Genomic DNA, 19,685 nt, shown 5'->3' on the forward strand with positions numbered 1-19,685 from the left:
AGCAACGGAAGTGAGCGGTTGTGTGTAACGCGAAAGACTGTGAGTTCACGTGCCTACCTACGGAAACTGTTTACGAAACACAAGAAAGCGCTGCAGAATTATTCCTTTATTGATTTTTAACTCGAAACTCATAAATTTCAACAAATTAAGTGCGCGAAAATCTTCAATTTATGAGTCGATGATTATGTAAACGTCAAGTAAGCGAGCAAAACAAAGAAAAAGTGTGGAAAAACACTTTCGAGTGGGAAAAAACAGAAAATACAATTGTGTCAGAAGACGCCAAATTCTCTTTACATGCAAGCATTTGTGTGTACACAGTTGTGTTCGAAGTGACAGCGCTGGTATTTTAGTAATGTGACAGTAACAATCACTATTATCAGTTCTCGAATATAGCAATACCAAGAGAATATAGCAAGAACCATACATAGTTTTATCTTGAGGCATGTTGATAATACTGTGTCTATTTAAATTCAATAGATTTCTGCTACAGTAAGCGCTTGATTTCTAAAAATAGTGTGCAAAAGTGGCGTTTGGTTGCTTTCAGTGCTTTTCCTATTCTTTGTGTGCCACTCACTTGATTAATTAACTCAAAGTGCTGTTTTTTAAAGATGGGCTTCATACTTTCAATTTTGCTTGGATTTTTAATAATTTTCTTTTTGTGTTTGTTTATGTTCGATTCCATTCTTGTCTATTTGTTTGTTAGGGCAGTGATTCGTTCCAATGGTTTTGAAGACTAACTCTCTTAGTGGTTTGCCTAACCTGCCACGAATATGAAAAAAGACCTTAAGTGTTATGTATTTATTTATAAGAAATTATCCGGTGGTTTTCAGAACTGCAGTTGTGTAAACAAATCTCCGTATCCACTCACTTCCGTATCTGCTCACTTCCGTTTAGATAAACGAGTCTAACATTTTTATTGTTGTATGATATATTCAATAGAGCGCAAATCTCGACAAAAGCCATTACTGGAGTATATGTACCTTAGTTCTTCGTTCGTAAAACATTCATCTAAGAATTACATGGCCAAACTTTGGCTCTATAATTCGTCTGGGTTTTATCTTATTGCCCGACGGCATCCGACCTCTTGTTGTTTAATGTTTGTCAGACAATCGTCATCATAAGGTATATAACCGTTCAGACAGAATAGTATTTACATAAGTCTCTCATCAATTTGTCAGCCTTCTTCGCAATTCCTGTGGTCAGAAACTGAGCAATGCTCAAAAACATCATAGAACTCATAGCAACTGTAATTAAAATAATTTCGAAGGAGAGATAGTGTAATATTTTGTTCCTCAGCACTTATGTGTGTATCTCAGCTAAAATCAATTTTTGATCCAACATCCATTTATAGACGATCTCAACTACAAACCATCACAGAGCATTTTTGGAATTAACGTAAGTTATTTGGGATCCTAAAAATGAGTGAAAAGTTGTTAAAGTGGAGTAACCGTGTCCTACTAAGCAAGCAACGTTTTTACAGAAGCTTGTTATCAAATCATGAAACTTTCTTTTTATATCCTGATCATCGTATATTAAGTTTTCCAACATGTCACACCCAAAAACAAGCATCGAAACCCCTATAAAGGGATACACTTAAAATACCGAAGTTCAAAAAGCCGGCCCATCAAAATACCGACAAAATTCAAATATGCAGCTAAATCAAAATACCGACAAACCAAAATGCCGACATATCCAAAATATTTTATCGCGTCCGTATTTTCACTTTGTGAGGCGAGCCCTCATTTCTGCCGAAGGACAGAAAGAGAATTCTTTTGATTAAGGGTTATGAGCGTGTTCGTGGCCGGATGCCGAAAGCCGCCGGTCCTCGAACCTAACACGCCACCTTTCATAAAATATAACTTTTTTTAGTTTTTAGTTAGGTTAGGCTAGATGAGGTTAAACTTATAGGCAATAAGCCACGCATAGACCAGTTTTGGTCCTTGCGATACCAGCTGGAGATCAGTTCCTTGGTTCATGAGATGTAGACATCCTTTAGGATTTGTTTTTAATTACTCAACTAAAATTCAGAAATTAAATATTCGGTTAGTGGTGTTTTCCACTTTGGGATCTAGGAATCATATTAACCCTTTCTTTTTAAGAGTACATAGTACCTTATTTTAAAATTTCTCTTGTCCATGTCCAGTTGTCTCTGACGGTCTGTATATACCGAACTAATTTCTAAGTTTTTGTGATATCGATCACCTCACCAAGAAGCTGCTCATTTATCGGAACACCCAAAATCGGACATGTACAACACATAGCTACCGTAAAAACTGACCGATCAAACTCAAGTCCTTGCATGGAACATATTCAAATGGACGAGATATCAACACAAAATTTAATTCAAGGAAAAGCGACATTCTCTGAACACATTGTTCAGCTCAGACCACTGCAGCATATAGCTGTCTTTCAAACTGACCGATCAAAATCAAGATTAAGAACTTTATGCTATAAAAACGCACGTGTGAAGGGTATTTTGTTTGATTATACTTTCACTTCAATTTGAAAGGTATTCCGACCGGCGTACCTTCAACGTAGAGCCAATGAGCTGCCGCAAAGAATTTACGCATATCTGCACTTTATCGCCATGAGAGCATCAGGGCTTGTTAAAATTTAATTAAAAAAGCCCAATTAAAGTGAAAGCCTGTTGGAGATTACAGATCTGTCACGTTTCAATTAAGTTAAAAGCACAGAGGCCTACAACAACAACACCAGTTGTGTGTATTAAGTTGCAATTAATATTTGCAGGCAATCGGCGAGCGCCACGCCATTCCCCAAAGGCACTAACAACAATTGGCAACGTGTTTAACATGTGTAATGCTGAAAACTGATCTGTAATCTCAGTTAAACTTCGAAAAAAACTAAAAAATGCAATAACAATTTAGACACGTTCGTTGCCTGTCCAGCCATTCAACAGCTTTGGCGACGCTGTTGCTTCTTTTTGTGGTAGGCATATAGCACGTCCGTGCATTTGCTGCTTAAAGTCACCAAATGTTGCTTTGCACTTTACTCGTCATATTTCCCTTGCTTTCTGCTTTCTGCTTTTATTTTTTGTTTTGGTTTATAATCGAAAACGTCTCGGCAAATAGCTATCCACCATCAATCACAGCCACGAAAAACTCTCACTTACGCATGCGCGCGCATTCCGCTTACGCTCGACTCATTTGAATGAATGCAATATGCCGCTAAACGCTTACCCACTGGCCATTTGCGTGCGTTGCGTACCGAAGTGGTAACGCGAATTTCACTGCGGCGCTTAAGCGAAGCTTCCGTTTCTGTTTTGTTTGGCAAATTGCATAAGAAAGAAGAAGAAGACATACATAAATAGTTAGCATTAAGACGAGCTTTGTCGCTAGTTTTCGATACATAGCTACCCTGACGATTGTTCCAACCTACCTTACACATTCGAAAAACTAATTTTTAAACTTTAGATTTGGTCTTAAAAAGGGTATAAGTTAGTCCGTGGGGACTTTTGATCACATATCAGCCCTTGAAAATCACTTTACCCACATAAGTAACTGATACGATCCTTTCTTTCACTGTCACTACCAGCTGGGAAAAGTTACTTCTGATCCACGTTCGCTGGCAACAGTCTTAAGTCGGAGGAACTACCATTGTCTGCATTTCTTAAAGATTATCCGAAGGTTTGCAGTTCATAATAGCGTTCAAATCGTTTCTTCTTTCTCTCAAACACTTCAAGAACCAGTTCGTCGAGTTAACCATCGTTCCCACTCCTAAACAATATTGATATTGGGGTACGCTTTAAGATAAAGAAAGAACTATCAATTGTCAAGACTAGACTCCTTTACATTCAGACTCCTGCAGTTTTACCAAATTTAGTAAGACAAAATGTTATCATTGTCACTTGAGCTCTTATAAAAGATTAACTTACGCAGACTTGAACTTTTTTAGAGACTCGAAGTTTTTCATACATACGAAGAACCTGCAGAAAAAATATCAACAATGCATTAAGCTTCGCGATTATTGGTCTTTTTTGTTCGAATGCAAACCTAACCTTCTATTCACTTGAAAAAAAGAGGGCTCAATCTTCCTCAAACCAAGACATATGTAATCATGCCTTAAGACACTTTTTTCTATATCCACTCTAAGAAACCAAGGTCTCAATCCTCCATCAAACACTTTTTCACTATTCACTCTAAGAAATTGAGGTCTCAATCTTCCCTCAAGACGCTGTTTTCACTATTCACTCGAAGTTATCGCGGTCTTCATCAGATTGCGAATGCCAGGAATCGCATAGGAATAACATAAACCTCAAATTGAGTAACCATCGCATGGCTTCTTTTAGTAAATTATATCGAGGAAGGCCTGGTGTGTCAAAAGATGGATACAGTCTTATAGTATTCCGAAAATAAAGCATAGTTACATAGCTTTAAGTGAATCAATTGTGATAATAAAAAGAAATTAAGTAGAATAGCATAAAATGTGTACAACAACGACGCAACAATGTACAACAGTCGTTCCGAGCTTCCTCAGGACCATTTCGATTATAGGTAAGAAACCCAAGTCTGCCTAATATTGGACTTCCTCAAAACCAGAATTTATTCTTTTTGTTTTGTAGTTATATTTTCACTAGTCAACTGCCATGCCAAGTCATTTCTCAATCAACTCACGGCGGTGCCAACGACGACAACCCCAGCGCCGAGCACCACACCCGCGCCAACAATGCGTGATATAGTAATTGGACCCTGTCGTTGGGTGATCGGACGCAAATGCCCCGATAAAGATGTGCGCTTCTACTTGTACACTCGGCGCAATCCACAGCAGCCTCAGTACTTGAACATCGACGAAACATTCGATAAGTCCAATTTGACCAACTCGAACTTTAATCCGCGTTATCAGACAAAGATCATCATACACGGCTACAATGCGGATATGTATATGAACACCTTGCAGCGCATGAAATATGGTGAGTGCGCCTTACTGGCAGAGTCTCTATATCTTAGTTCGCTGGAACGCTTACCCGGCTTTGCCGCTGTTCTGTATTTTTCTAGAATATTTAATGCGCGGTGAGTATAACGTCATCTTTGTGGATTGGGCTGTGCTGGCGCCCGGTCCATGTTACGTCAACGTCGCACATAATATCAAGCATGTGGGTGCATGTGTAGCCCAACTTGTGGAACGTATTTTGGAGACGGGCACCACCGATATGCATGTCATCGGCTTCTCGCTGGGCGCACAGTTGACGAATTATGTTGCGCGAAATTTGGGCTCGTTTCAATTGCCGAGAATAACAGGTTGGTACAAAACTGGGAGATGATTTGAACCTGAAGATCATTTAAAATCCATCTTCAACATCCTAAAATGTTCCTTTCTTGAAAATTTTCACATAAGTTTTGAACAATGGCTGTAAAATTTTCAGGTCTCGATCCGGCCATGCCTTTTTTCATCACCTCCGGCATCGATGACAAATTGGACCCCACTGACGCTGCTTTCGTCGACGTAATACATACGAATGCCTTTGTCCAGGGCAAAATAGAGCGCTGTGGACATGCGGACTTCTATATGAATGGCGGCATACTACAGCCCGGTTGCAATAAGGAAAACACAAGTGAGTACGCCGTGAAACTATATTCAGACCATTAAAATTACACACCTATATATTTTTTCACGCAGATCCATTTGCCTGCAGCCATCAGCGCGCTGTCGAATATTTTTCGGAATCGATACGTTCACGTAAAGGTTTCTGGGGTTGGGCTTGCAGCTCGTATATCTCATATTTGCTCAACATGTGTCCGCCTACGAATTATCTACTCGAAGCGGGCGAAGATATAAAGCTCAGCACAAAGGGCATGTTTCTAGCCGAGACTAATGATACAGCGCCGTACGCCTTAGGCAAGTGGACCGACTTACCGACATTGGGTAAACAAAAGCCTACCATTAACAATGGGCGCATCACAATAACGTTGCCACAACCGTCGGGCTTCCGTGATCCCTTGTTGCAGCAAGTGGATCAATGGAATAAATTGGACTCACATTTCAATGGCATTGAACCCGAACCGACGCCGTTTTCACAAGATCCCAACGGCGAAAATTGGACTTACTTTAGTGGCGTTGGCACTGGTGACATAACCGATACTTCGAAGACCGGTAACGAGCTTGCCGGCTCGGTGGAAGAGCAAAGTTCGGAGGATGTGCAGAAAGTGCATGAAACGCAAATTGAATGGCTGGAATATCGACGAAATCTGACCAATGGCCATATAGAAAATAGTATTTTTAAAGTGCCTCATATTGAAGGTGCAGAGTTGAGTAGCAAGAAGCTAAGCAGACAGCCACGTGGAAATGAAATAAACTGATAAGTTATAAAAGTGATTAAATATTTAAAAATATAAATTATTTGAAAACAGTATTGGATTTATAGAAGGTATAATGTGTGAGGGTAGTAAGCCAGATGTCTATGGAGTTTAGTGCTGTCGTAAATCTATAAAGCGTTTTTTATGGTTCGCTGCTATAAATTCGTGTCGTTCTAGTTTTTTGAGCCCGAAAGCATTATGTGGAAATTTTGAGTCGGATTTGGGCAAGATTTTTCGAAGTCTTACAGTTTTGTTGAAGTAATTCCAATTGAACAACTTGATAAAATCTGAGATACTGTGTGCATTCGTAAAGCTTGAACCACAGATTGAAGATTTTTAGATGTGATCAAGTTAGGACTGTGCCGAAATTATATTCTGATTGAGAACAGAAAAGAAATACTCGACAGTGTTTCCGAATTCTAAACGAGACGAGAGTCTTCGTACAATTCTCACAACAGCCGCTACCACGTTCCCGAAATTCACCCGGATTTCATCCCGCCAAGGAATGTAATTTGTTTCTGGTAATTACTTGATTTCGTTCAGTTTATTTCAGTCACCATCTTGAACGAACACAGAGTAGGGTGCTCCCACCTCCTCCAAAAACTATTTGGGGAATGTTTCCTGCTAAAAAAAAATTACAAACAATTAAAAAAAAAAAATTACAAAAAATTAAACAAAAAATTATCCACTTATAATCCCAACTCTTAAAACTCTCCAAAAATTAAAAAATAAAAAAATTACAAAAAATTAAAAAAAAATAAAAAAAAAATACAAAAAAAAAAATTAAAAAAAAAAAAATACAAAAAATTATAAAAAAATTAAAAAATTAAAAATATTAAAATTAAAAAAAAATTACAAAAAAATTAAAAAAAATTAAAAAATTAAAAAAAAATTAAAAAAAATTAAAAAAATTAAAAAAAAAAATTAAAAAAATATAAAAAAAAATTTAAAAAAATTAAAAAAAAATTAAATTAAAAACAAAACTAACAAAAAGTTTAAAAAAAATTAACAAAAAAACATTAAATAATTTAAAACAATTAAAAATTGAAAAAAAATTAAAATAAAAAACTCTCTCTTTCTTTTTTGGAGTACTTTCTTTATTATCGTCCCTTTTCTTAATTTCAAACGATTTTTTGTTCAGTAAATCAATTAAATATGAAATTACAGTTTTATGTGAAATGTCAATAAATGTAAACAAATAGTTAAATACGCTCCTGCAATATGGGTAAAATTCTTAATACGTATACATACAGATATACATACATATGTATGTATTTGTGAAATATTAAGCTTCCAATGACTTGCTTCTTTTTAAAGGGTAATATTATAGCAGGAGGTTTTTTTAGTTTTTAGTATATAATCAGTATATATATATATATATAAATAATGTGTAGATAAAACTATGCATAACGGCATGATGCACGCTAGAGAAACTTACACATATGCATGTGTATCTTTGTGTTAGTTAAAAATAAGCAGTTTACTTTCTTATTACGGCGGCAACGCCTCGCTTAGACTTTGCGGCGGCTTTGGGAGTTGCTGTGGGTGTGGGAACAGCAGGAGCAGGAGATTCGGAAGTCTCTTTTTTAATCGCCTTTTGTGTCGCCGCGCTCTCTCTGTCGCCCAACGAATCGACAACAGTTACCTCGTCTTCAGCCGACTCCGGCTTCACATCTTCATTATCGACTAGCATAGCTTCTCTGGAGGGTTCCGGTGATGGTGTGCTGCGTGCGGCGTCCGGATCATCATCCTCGATTGCATGCTCGGTAGATTTGTTTGGACTCTCTAATACGGCTAAATGATAGAGCGCCTTCTCTTCATCTGAAATGGGTACGGGCGCATTCGAGAGCGGATCACGTCCGTTCAACGATTTCGGGAATGCAATAACATCACGCATTGAACGCGCTCGACATATAATGGCAATTAGACGATCAAGCCCCAGTGCGATGCCACCATGTGGCGGACAACCAGACTCCAATGCGTTCAACAGATGATTCAAATGCTCATGTGGAATCTTAAGGATTTGTTCAAGTACGAAATGTTGCATATCACGATCGTGTATACGTATTGAGCCGCCACCGATTTCCTGTCCATTCAGTACTAAATCGTACGCTTGCGAACGCACCTTCTCCAATTGGTCATCTTTGGCATTCATGAAGACTTCCATATCATCCGGGTGTGGTGCAGTGAACGGGTGATGTACACTTTCCAATTGATTTGTTTCTGGATTACGCTCAAACATTGGAAAATCGATTACCCAAAGGAATTTGTTCTCTTTACGCTCACGCTTAACATTTTCGGCATTGAAATTGTGATAGTCGAGGCGTATGCGTCCCAATAGTGCTTGCTGTAATTAGAGAGGCGAATACAGAGTCAAAATGAGTAACCAATTTATACTCAAATTCAATGAAAGACTCACAGTTTCACGCTTTTCACCGATACCGAGGAACAACAGGTCATTTTCTTCTAAATCGAATTTCTCAATCAATTCGTGCGCTACTTCATCGCCCAGTAATTTGTTTAAACGATCGAGCACGTCCTTATATTGCTGTTGGTAGAAAGCGAGAAGCTGATTTAGGAGAACGGAGTGGAGAACGTCAGCGGCCTACTTACCAAAAATTTGCGTACAAATAATGTGCCGTTAAATTCTCTGCTGATGCTCTCGTAATGTTTGCGTGCCGTGGAGTTCCAAATGGCCTCAGAGCCACGTATAACGATGGCATAAGCACCCAAATTCGTAAATTTCTCAGCGAACTTCTCATTTTTCTCAATTATATCTGTAACATTTTGCAACTAGGATTTTGAGCATAGAAAAAATGTTTTTTAAAGAAAATTTTATGGATAAAAAAGCACATTATGACACTCACTGTGAAGCCGAAACGTATATCTGGCTTGTCGGTGCCATACTTCTCCATGGCTTCCTCATATGTGATGCGTCGGAAGGGCGTCTGAATGCCGTGGAATTGTTTCGGCCACGAATAACGCAACAATTCCTCAATCAATTTCATGACGTCGTCACGTGATGTGAATGACAACTCAATATCGAGCTGTGTGAACTCCGGCTGGCGATCCGGACGCGTGGCCTCGTCACGATAGCAACGTGCCACTTGGAAGTAACGATCAATTGCGCCGGCCATCAACATTTGCTTGAACTGTTGTGGACTCTGCACCAGTGAATAGAAGTGACCCGGTTTGCGGGTGGGCACAACGAACTCTTGTGCGCCGCCTGGAGTACGACGGAAGAGTGTGGGTGTCTCCACTTCGACGAAACCCAAAAAATTAATCAGATACTCGCGCATGCGCATTATGACGGCGGAACGCATGCGAAGATTTTGCTGCATATCGGTGAATCTACGAGAAAAAAGGAAATATATATATAAATATGTATATGAATTTCAAATCAAATGTGTAACGCACCTCAAATCTATATAGCGATGTGTCAAGCGTAAACGCTCACCAGCGCGATTATAGCGCCGCACTTCAAATGGCAAATTCTTCTTAGCCGCATTGAGCACTTCCACATTTTCAGCCTCGACCTCTATGTGCCCGGTTCCCATATTTGCATTTATAGTGGCGGCTGGTCGTGGTATAACCGTGCCTTCGACACGTATTATGGACTCCAGCGAGAAGCCATTTGGATAATTCTCTAAACCTTTAGCTTTGCTTGTCATCAGCACTTGCGTTTCTCCGTAACCATCACGCAATATGAAGAATTTGCCCATACGTTGAAACTCCAGCCAGCCACAAATTGTCACCTTCTCGTTGACATTATCTATTGTCAATTCACCGCATGTATGCGTACGTCCAGCAAATTTATTCAAATCGGCTATTTTCGTCTTTTCACCAGCACCTCCTTGACCGCCGGCGCCGTTATTAGCTGTATTGCCATTATTAGTTGCATCTTCAGCTTCTAAATCATCGATTGACATCTTTTGCACCTTCTCCTTGTTTTTAATGGGTCCTTCATATGGGTCATCAGGATTTAAGATTCTTACATTATCCACCAATATCTCTACTTCGCCTGTGTCGTATTTCTAAATTGAAATTAATTAATTATATAAATTTTCGAAAACTAGGCTGAAGCATGTCGCACTTACCAAATTTATATTGGCACGCGGCCGCCCCAAAACTTTGCCTGCAACTAGCACAACGGTGCCTTCAGGTGCACTGAGACAAGTTTCTTGCAACTGTTATGAAAAAGAGTTAACAAAAAAACTACATTATTGTTTAAAATATATATATATATTTTATAATCGTCTACCGTTTGGTCCTCAACTATGATTTGCGTCTGTCCGTAGCCATCTTTCAACTGTAAAAATTTTGCAGTTTTGGATTGTGGTATCCACCCGACTAGCGTAACATTCTTGCCTATATCTTCCCGTCGCAAATCATTGCATGTAAAATCACGATTTTCAAAATACTTCAGTATATTTTCGCTCTCTGCAGTTTAAAAAATCTATTTAGTACACACATGCGGGTAAATTAATATTTTTTACTCACTAGCTATCTTGTATTCTGTGCTGGTGATGCCACAGTTATTCTGTTTCGCCATTGTGCTGTAAGTACGCTTATTGCCCATGCTTTTAACACCGGTAGGAAATTCAATATTTACAATTTCTTGAACCTCCACTTCGATTTCTCCGGTCGGCATTGTTTGATTGCAAGAATTTTGTGGTCGTCGGTGTACTACGCCAGTTATGGTTAACGTAGTATTTTCCGGCATATTCTGCATGCGACGTGCTATACGTGGATACTATGGAGAATAGAAATGACATTAGCATATAAAATCTTATTTCAATGTGTTTTTTACGCGAGTATACCTTATCTTCCAAAATAACCAATTGCGATGCACCACCGTGTCGATCGCGTAATTCTACAAATCGCGAAACACGTTTTTTAATAAGCCGTCCCGTTAACTCAACCAACATGCCCATATGGTTGGCGCGCAGCTCTCCGCATGACATGCGCGCTGGTGGTGGAGGTGGGGGATTCATATTGAAATTGTTCGCCATTGCGCTCATCAATTGCATGAGATCGTTAGGTACTTGCCCTATACAAAAAGATAATTTCATACAGTACATATGAAATAATTACATCATAATCATACTCACTATTAAAGGGATTGATATCGTTGGAGCCGCTATAATTGTTATAGCCGTTATTGAAACCACCGTTTCCACCATAACCACCACCGCCATAACCGCCGCCACTATTTCCATAACCACCGCCACCGCCACCCCCTCCATAACCGCCGCCATAGCCTCCACCACCATATCGGCCACCGCCACTTCCAGTACCAACACGATTGCGACCGCTCATTGACTGCAGTTGAATAGAATGTCCGATTTTCAATGTTAAAATTCGAGTACTACCACCCTTAAATCGAAGCAAGTACTTACGTGATTTACCGGTACTGCTGCTACTGCCGCTTCAGAGATTTTTATGAGCGCAGTCTGCTTTGCTGCTATTGTCTCGACTGTTGTAAGTCTATTCAAGTAACTGAATTGCTGACTACGCCACAAACTCCTAGAAATTAAGAGCATTGTTCTTACATAAACAAAATGTATAACAAAATAATAGAAATATATTTAGTAATATGTTCCCCAATCACATGGGGAGTAACTAAATATCAGTCAGCGATAAAAATGTATCCCCCTCGTAAGCGCTGCACAACGAAAAAGCGATGCAAAAGGAAAATAAAAAATTAAGCAGAATAATACAAACGTTGACGGCGGCGTCGACGTACCTTTCTTGAAATTTAAACACTTATTTAGCGCAAGTTTATCTTCTTATTATAATCACTAATCGCGTATAATGTTTGTATATTCACTAATGTATGAAATTATTGCAAAATTGCACAATAAAAGCAATTACTATCAGCAAATAGCGAATAAATTAAGGGCACAAGAGCGGATACCGAAAAATCGCACAGACAGACCAAACGACGAATCACGAAACGAAACAGAACGTAGTGAACGACGTTTACTTAAACAGAGTTGCTAACTTCCCTTAAGTTCTTGATAATTTTCCCAGTAATAAACTAATCTATGAAATTATGAGGGTTTTGATTTCGGAATCTTAATTGTTAAAACATATGCTTATTACTGTGGTGTTATTCTTTAGGAGTGTATGCATCTCTTAAGAATTAGGGAGTTGTTTCTTTCATACTTGTCCATGTACATATATCTCTTCTATTCCCTCACCAAAAAGAAGTAAGGTATTCACTTAATGAAAAATCAGAAATATTATCTCGTTTTTGAGACAAACAATTTGAGACACCTAGGGTTCTATTGGGCCATCGAGACAAACAATACTTTACACTCTATTTTTTGAGCTATAAAAGCATATATTTGCAAAAATTTTAAATAAAACTTGTCTTGGAAAAGTTATGGAATTAGTCTGCTATGGTTCTGACAGAGGTTTGGCTGATTCACTTCAATTTTTTTTTTGACATGGTAATCGTTAGGAAATGCCATCACTAGTAACGAAAATAATTTTTGTCATCACTAACAACTGTCAAAAATCTAATCAGTCATTAAAAATATACGCTGTTTCCTGTTTTCATAATTGAATTAATTTTTTTGAAATGCAAGTTGCACATACATATGTATAATCAAAATTCTATACATTTACTAAATATATCGTAGCTTTGCAAAGTGTTAGAAAATTAATTGAAAGTGGTTTTGAAAGACGTCTATTAATCATTTTGTATGTGAGTTCAGACATATTTGTAGTTGTGCCATAAAACAGCCATTACGAAAAGCGATAGAATTGCTATAAAATGATAAAATGAAACAAAATGTTTTAATTATACATATATTTGTACGTGTAAGTACTCTATATGCATATTTATCACTCTTCAATTTTATATTTTCTTTTTAATATGTGTATTTTTTTTATTTACAAAACTTAATTCAACACTATTACATATGTATGTACTTTAGTTTAAAGCATGCAGTTTAACTTAACAATCAAAAATTTCTTTAAATGCAAAACAATTCATTTTATGTCTAAAAGTCTATCAAGTAACGCTAAAATGTGCTTCAAAGTCATTGCCCTTATCAAATTTGTTACTTTCTTTGTAGAGTGGCAAAAGTATAACAGCTTAAATTAACATGCATTATTTTTTTTATAAAAACAGCAAATAATAATAACAATTTGCCGACAAATATTTTAGCCGTTTGCCTATTAAAGCAAAGTCTGTCATTCACATGTGCTACCGCTCTCACAAAGTTTACTTGCATTACATTCTAAGTACTCGTTTCTAATCGCTTTCCAATGTGGTATAAAACGTATTAAATTATAATATCTAGCCTTCAGTGTAAACGGTACTATTCAACGCATCGTGATAATGCGTCACAACATAGTCGTGGTAGTACATCATTATACATAACGGTTGTCCCAATATTATCGATGCCCAAACAATGATGTTGCCCATGCGTGGACCCATTTTACGTTCAATAGATTTTGAAATCGCCGATAAGGGTATCTGACCCATCATACCGAGGAAAGCCCATATTTTGTGAGTTTGCAGTGGTATGGATACCTGAGGCAGGAGAAGTACACAAATAAATATGTATGTATATATGTACATGAAATAAGAAACCAGAAATTCCCTAGAATAATTTCATACCAAGTATTCATGGAAGAAGGCGCTTATTAGGAAAACGATCGTAGACGCTTGAGCGGACGAATATCCCATCTTCACAACTGGTACATACAAATGTCTCACACACCATCTAAACGATACATGCAAGATCTTTGAAATTATACATGTAAACATGAATATGTGCTTGGGGTTACCTGTGCACTGGCATGTTCCATGTGCGCCAGAATGTATCAATATTGTTTGCATTCCACCAATCGCAATAGAAATTGCGATCAGCGAAATGTAATAATTCACCAACGGCATTCAAAAATGAATGGAAGAGCAAGTAAAAGAAACACAACCAAACCAGGTGATTAGGTAGCTGTTAAACAACAAAACGTTATAAGTAAACCGTATAATTATTTAAACCTTTCACGCTTACCGCCAACTTAAGCAGCCTTTCAGTGGCCAACCCAATTTCCATGTTGGAGAAGGGTATAAGTGAATTGCGTACCGACGGTATAATCCACTGTTGAAATAAAGCCATAATAACATTGAAACCGAATAGCACTTCCAATAGACGCTTCAACAGGAAACGCTTGCGTACACGCGTAGTTCTGGGGAAGTTTAGCTCATAACACAATGTTGGTGCAAGTAGAAAGTAGAATAAGTCTTTATAGCAGAGATTGTCAGGATACTGCACCAGCTTTGGTATATCCTCATCAATTTCATCACCCAAGTAACCATTTTCTGCAAGATTAAAAAGGAGAAATGAGTTTAGTGGCTTTTAAAGCGGTTCGCGTAAACAAATGGTAGGGACTTACGCAATTCCGCCACTGTTATACTTGGTCGCCTCTCACGAGGATTGTACTGCTTAAGGTAGTAGGTCTGCCGACACCACATATTCGTCTGAACGTAACTCCACAGCTTCAGAAACAGTAAGGAATAAATAAAGCATACAGTAGAAGCGCCCACTAGGAATAAGATAAATTTTTAATGCTTAATTTTAAAATGTTTTACAATTTGTTTATTACTTAAACTGAATGCTTCACCCTTCAGGTGAATTATGATCACCGGGAAGAAAACGACCAATATTATATTGGTTACTTGCACGAACATTCCAAAGGTTTCTGAAAGGATTTCCTGCAAAAAATGTGTAATTGGTTTGTTTATTATTTAATAATATTATATATTTTTATTATTACTACTACTGTAAATCTAGTGAAATATGTTTTTAATTATTTAAAATATGTCGCGATGATTTAACATCCATTTCCTGTACACCGTTTTCTAGAGATGAGTTTATATTTAGAACTTATTCAATAATTGTTTGTATATAATTCCATAACATATATACATATCTTCCAGCGCAACTACGATAGCTGCTTTTATTGTGTAGAGATACCACATACATAATGTAAAGAAACGAAATATACCTATATTTTGAAATAAAAATTGAAAATTTCATACAGAAATTAAAAATATTTCGGGCACAGAGTGCACACTCTAATCTAAACAGCTGCCAGTTATCGGTGGCATCTCAATCGCAGCCAAGTTCATATGCGGTCGCGCACAAAGGCGAATATGCGTGTAAAGTAAAATCGCAGAACAACGGTTTTCGCTACACATTTTATAGCGCGTTTCACATTTCTGATCATTCGTTTGCGACTCGTTTCTGATTGTGTGATTGGCGAATTTCGTCACTCGTATATTTTCTAATTGTGTGTAACTAAGTGAAATCACCTAAAGGAATTTATATAAAATATAAAGTTCAATAAGTATACTTATAGTTGTGTGCAGTGTTTTCTGTAAATAAGTAAATAATAAAGAAAAGATATGGAAATTAATGAGACGAATTTGCAACAGTTAGGCGGCTATTTGCAGCAGACGCTCAGCCCTGATCCCAATGTGCGGCGACCAGGTGCGCGAATTTTTAATCAAATAAAATTGAAATCAAAATATTGATTGTGCTTTTTCGGTTACAGCGGAAAAGTTATTGGAATCAATTGAAGTACAGCGTAATTATGCGGTTCTATTATTGAATCTCATCGACAAGCAAGAGGTGGATATGACAATACGTATTGCCGGCGCCATTGCATTCAAGAACTACGTGAAACGTAATTGGGCAGCGCATGAAGTAAGTGGTGCAACACAAAATACGTTACGCATTTCAAATTGCAATTTTTTTCCTAACATATTACAGGATACAGATGGGCCCGACAAAATACATCAAGACGATCGAAATACGATTAAAACACTGATTGTTACGCTTATGTTACGTTCACCTACGGCATTGCAGAAACAACTTAGCGACGCTGTAAGCATAATTGGCAAACATGATTTTCCAAAAAAATGGCCACAGCTTATCGACGAAATGGTGGAAAAATTTGCTACTGGCGATTTTAATGTGATTAACGGCGTTTTGCAAACGGCGCATTCACTCTTTAAACGCTATCGTTATGAGTTCAAATCACAAAGTTTATGGGAAGAAATCAAATTGGTTTTGGACCGCATGGCCAAACCGTTAACTGATTTATTGCTTGCCACAATGCAATTGACTAAGGTGCACGAGAATAATACAGCAGCGCTGAAAGTTATTTATGGTTCTTTGGTGTTGGTTTGTAAAGTATTTTTCTCATTGAACTCCCAAGACTTACCAGAGTTCTTTGAGGATAATATGCAAACGTGGATGAAATCATTCCATGAGTTGCTCACAGTTGATGTACCTTGTTTGCATACGGGTGATGACGAGGATGCAGGGGTTTTAGAACACTTGCGTTCACAAATCTGTGAGAATATTGGTTTATATGCACAGAAATACGATGAAGAGTTCGGTTCGTATATGGAGACCTTCGTGACAGCCGTTTGGGAATTACTTGTAAAGACCGGCAATCAAACCAAATATGATGCGGTAAATATTTAAAATAATACATACATCAAATTGTAAACATTAAAATATTTTAAATTCATTTTAGCTCGTTTCTAATGCATTGCAATTTCTATCGGTGGTCGCTGAGCGCAATCATTATCGCAAAATTTTTGAGAACCCAGAAATACTCGCCAATATTTGTGAGAAAGTGGTCATACCTAATTTGGATTTCCGTCAATCCGACGAAGAGTTATTCGAGGACAGCCCTGAAGAGTATATACGCCGTGATATTGAAGGCTCCGATATCGATACACGCCGCCGTGCAGCTTGTGACCTCGTCAAGACTTTGAGTCAGAATTTCGAGGCGAAAATATTTGCCATATTCGGTCAATATTTAGAAATACTCTTGGCTAAATATAAAGAGAATCCTTCAACGAATTGGCGCGCCAAGGACACAGCCATTTATTTAGTCACCTCGTTGGCATCACGTGGCGGCACACAAAAACATGGCATTACACATATTTCCGAATTGGTGCCACTACCACAATTCTGCGCCCAACATATTGTGCCCGAACTGGAGCGTCCCAATAGTAAGTATGAAATTAGTTTTTGAAGTGAAAAGTAGCCTAATACACATTTTAATTTTATTACAGTTAATGAGTTGCCGGTTTTAAAATCTGCCGCCATTAAATTCATCATGGTATTCCGCAGCATTTTGGGCCCACAAACTCTACTAGCTTGCATTCCACACTTGATACGTCATCTGCCGGCAGAGAGCGTTGTAGTGCACAGTTATGCGGCCTGCGCTATAGAAAAAATACTGGTGATGCGCGACAGCAATCAGCAACCGTTGATTACGGCACAACATTTAGCGCCATTTACAAATGATTTGCTCACCGGACTCTTCGGTACATTGTCGCTACCCGGTTCCAATGAAAATGAATATGTGATGAAAGGTTTGTATGAGTTAATATATTTTGTGTGGCATCTAAGTGAGTCTTTGACATCTTTTGCAGCTATTATGCGCAGTTTTTCCACACTGCAGGAGGCCACAATGCCATATATGGCCGTTGCATTGCCGCGTCTAACGGAAATTCTCACTTTGGTTGCGAAGAATCCCTCGCGTCCGCATTTTAACCATTATCTCTTCGAGACGCTCTCTTTGGCAGTGAAGTGAGTGAGATTGGATTTGTTTTATTTCATTTTTGTATTTGAAATATATTTTCTTGCTCTTTTCCAGAATTGTTTGCAAAACGGAGCCCGCTGCCGTTAGCTCATTTGAAGAGGCACTATTTCCCGTCTTTCAGGGCATATTACAGCAGGACATTTTGGAATTCATGCCTTATGTGTTCCAAATGCTTTCCTTATTGTTGGAAATACGCGAGGGTAGTGGCTCCATACCCGAACCGTATTGGGCGCTTTTCCCTTGTTTGTTGGTGCCTGCACTGTGGGATCGCCCAGGCAATGTTACGCCACTTATACGTCTAATAACGGCATTTATCAAGCAAGGCTCAGCACAAATTGTAGCCTTGGGCAAATTGGTAATATTTTACAGCAAAATTGATATCTTAATTCCGAAACCGTTTAACACACCTTTTTGTTTACAGAACGCCGTTTTGGGTGTATTCCAGAAAATGATTGCCTCCAAATCGAACGATCACGAGGGTTTCTATCTCATGCAGAATTTACTCGCCTACTATCCCACCGAACAGCTGCAGCCCAATATGCGTCAGATATTCGCCTTGCTCTTCCAGCGTTTATCACTCTCGAAGACCACCAAATATCTGCGCGGCATTATAGTTTTCCTCTGCTACTACACGGCCAAAATGAGCGCAGTCGCTTTGGTGGAACTCATCGATCAAATACAAGCGAATATGTTCGGTATGGTAATCGATCGTGTCTTCATACCGGACATGGCGAAGGTCTCATCGGAGATGGATCGTAAGATCGTTGCTGTGGGCATTGCCAAGATACTCACAGAATGCCCCGCAATGTTGGCCCCACCCTATGTGCAACGCTGGTCCCCACTGCTGCAGGCATTGGTTGAACTCTTCGAGCTGCCACCCGATCAAACTACTTTGGATGGCGATCATTTCATCGAGGTCGACGATGCGCCCGGCTACCAGGCGGCTTTCTCACAACTAAGTTATGCACAGCCGAAATCCCAAGATTTTCTCGCTGACATAACAGACGGCCGCAAGTACTTGGCCGAGTCACTGGCCAAGTTGGCGCAAACACGTCCGGGCGAAGTGCCCACCTTGGTGGCCGCCATCGGCGAAAATCACAAGCAGGCTTTGCAAAAGTACTGCGATCAGGCTGGTGTGCGCATAGTTTAAAGGCGTAAATTGTTAAAAATTTTAATAATAACGAATATACAAGTAAATCCTAATAAAGTTAAGCTGTAGACGGCGATAAATTGGCCAGTTAAAAATTATTAACCCTTTTATACACACATGCGCATTTGTATGCATTTATTGTTATAATTATTTGTTGTAAGCGTGTGAAATTCTATATATTATCACATTTATTGTCGTAATCTGTCCGTTACTTCAAATATAATTACTGCGTTAATTTTTAAAATTTAATTTAAAACAAAATTAATATAATAACTGTTGGCGAGCAAATTCGTTACTTAGTCTCCACGTGCGAACCCATGTGCGATCCGGTTATGCGATTTTGCCATGATTCAATCATGAATTATGATTATTCGTTTTCCAAGTTTTATTTTGTTTCTTTCAATATTTGATTTTTCAAAAAACACTGAAATAAACTTGAAATCTCTCGCTTGCTTTCAACCAAAATTGCAGAAACGAAAAATAATAAAAATTTTCCATTAAACATAAATTTTTCAAGTAAACATTTTCAAAAAATCATAAAAATTTCTAAAAAAAACAAACATTTTCAAAAAATCATAAAC

General features: G+C 38.2%; 4 protein-coding genes across 9 annotated transcripts in view; 2 read left to right on the forward strand and 2 right to left on the reverse strand.

Annotated features, from left to right (window-relative positions):
- Window positions 1-5: 5 nt before the first annotated feature.
- LOC120768387 (pancreatic triacylglycerol lipase) lies at window positions 6-6,367 on the forward strand. 4 transcript variants are annotated; one of them, XM_040095053.1, is made up of 6 exons: window positions 6-197; window positions 4,111-4,511; window positions 4,580-4,927; window positions 5,013-5,255; window positions 5,381-5,569; window positions 5,635-6,367. In XM_040095053.1, the coding sequence occupies exons 2-6, from the start codon at window positions 4,442-4,444 to the stop codon at window positions 6,312-6,314; spliced, it is 1,530 nt and encodes a 509-aa protein (XP_039950987.1). In that variant the 5' UTR covers window positions 6-197; window positions 4,111-4,441; the 3' UTR covers window positions 6,315-6,367. The 4 variants fall into 4 exon arrangements, with proteins under 4 accessions (XP_039950987.1, XP_039950989.1, XP_039950986.1 ...); XM_040095055.1 differs by having other exon boundaries at window positions 4,189-4,511; XM_040095052.1 differs by having other exon boundaries at window positions 4,307-4,511.
- Window positions 6,368-7,396: 1,029 nt separating this feature from the next.
- On the reverse strand, window positions 7,397-12,251 carry LOC120768175 (aspartate--tRNA ligase, mitochondrial). 2 transcript variants are annotated; one of them, XM_040094740.1, is made up of 12 exons: window positions 12,058-12,251; window positions 11,711-11,837; window positions 11,423-11,633; window positions 11,132-11,361; window positions 10,812-11,064; window positions 10,573-10,751; window positions 10,409-10,498; window positions 9,729-10,345; window positions 9,179-9,662; window positions 8,925-9,104; window positions 8,731-8,859; window positions 7,397-8,658 (listed from the first exon to the last, which is right to left on the reverse strand). In XM_040094740.1, the coding sequence occupies exons 3-12, from the start codon at window positions 11,628-11,630 to the stop codon at window positions 7,792-7,794; spliced, it is 3,237 nt and encodes a 1,078-aa protein (XP_039950674.1). In that variant the 5' UTR covers window positions 11,631-11,633; window positions 11,711-11,837; window positions 12,058-12,251; the 3' UTR covers window positions 7,397-7,791. The 2 variants fall into 2 exon arrangements, with proteins under 2 accessions (XP_039950674.1, XP_039950673.1); XM_040094739.1 differs by lacking the exon at window positions 12,058-12,251 and having other exon boundaries at window positions 11,711-11,855.
- Window positions 12,252-13,113: 862 nt separating this feature from the next.
- The window catches only part of LOC120767901 (diacylglycerol O-acyltransferase 1), a 29,812-nt gene continuing 23,240 nt past the window's right edge, over window positions 13,114-19,685 (reverse strand). For both annotated transcript variants that reach the window (XM_040094246.1, XM_040094247.1), the window contains exons 6-11: window positions 14,934-15,042; window positions 14,724-14,873; window positions 14,342-14,649; window positions 14,115-14,281; window positions 13,945-14,050; window positions 13,114-13,857 (exon numbers count right to left, since the gene is read on the reverse strand). In XM_040094246.1, coding sequence (XP_039950180.1) covers window positions 13,621-13,857; window positions 13,945-14,050; window positions 14,115-14,281; window positions 14,342-14,649; window positions 14,724-14,873; window positions 14,934-15,042 — 1,077 coding nt within the window. In that variant the 3' untranslated portion in view covers window positions 13,114-13,620. The remainder of the gene's footprint in view (window positions 13,858-13,944; window positions 14,051-14,114; window positions 14,282-14,341; window positions 14,650-14,723; window positions 14,874-14,933; window positions 15,043-19,685) is intronic.
- LOC120767900 (exportin-2) lies at window positions 15,534-19,353 on the forward strand. Its single transcript, XM_040094245.1, has 8 exons — window positions 15,534-15,820; window positions 15,885-16,036; window positions 16,103-16,810; window positions 16,875-17,358; window positions 17,422-17,724; window positions 17,785-17,941; window positions 18,009-18,309; window positions 18,376-19,353. The coding sequence occupies exons 1-8, from the start codon at window positions 15,736-15,738 to the stop codon at window positions 19,102-19,104; spliced, it is 2,919 nt and encodes a 972-aa protein (XP_039950179.1). The 5' UTR covers window positions 15,534-15,735; the 3' UTR covers window positions 19,105-19,353.

The sequence above is a fragment of the Bactrocera tryoni genome, chromosome 2 (genome assembly GCF_016617805.1).
Source record: "Bactrocera tryoni isolate S06 chromosome 2, CSIRO_BtryS06_freeze2, whole genome shotgun sequence".
Lineage (NCBI taxonomy): Eukaryota > Metazoa > Arthropoda > Insecta > Diptera > Tephritidae > Bactrocera > Bactrocera tryoni.

Coding starts and splice junctions, on each gene's coding strand:
- LOC120768175 (XM_040094739.1), bottom strand. CDS start 11,854: ATGCTCTTAATTTCTAGGAGTTTGTGGCGTAGTCAGCAATTCAGTTAC. Junction 11,634..11,710: donor CAGCAGTACCGGTAAATCAC/GTAAGTACTTGC, acceptor ATTCAACTGCAG/TCAATGAGCGGTCGCAATCG. Junction 11,065..11,131: donor TGGTTATTTTGGAAGATAAG/GTATACTCGCGT, acceptor TATTCTCCATAG/TATCCACGTATAGCACGTCG.
- LOC120767900 (XM_040094245.1), top strand. CDS start 15,736: ATGGAAATTAATGAGACGAATTTGCAACAGTTAGGCGGCTATTTGCAG. Junction 16,811..16,874: donor ATCAAACCAAATATGATGCG/GTAAATATTTAA, acceptor AATTCATTTTAG/CTCGTTTCTAATGCATTGCA. Junction 17,942..18,008: donor ACGCTCTCTTTGGCAGTGAA/GTGAGTGAGATT, acceptor GCTCTTTTCCAG/AATTGTTTGCAAAACGGAGC.
- LOC120768387 (XM_040095053.1), top strand. CDS start 4,442: ATGTGTACAACAACGACGCAACAATGTACAACAGTCGTTCCGAGCTTC. Junction 4,928..5,012: donor CTTGCAGCGCATGAAATATG/GTGAGTGCGCCT, acceptor GTATTTTTCTAG/AATATTTAATGCGCGGTGAG. Junction 5,570..5,634: donor TTGCAATAAGGAAAACACAA/GTGAGTACGCCG, acceptor TTTTTCACGCAG/ATCCATTTGCCTGCAGCCAT.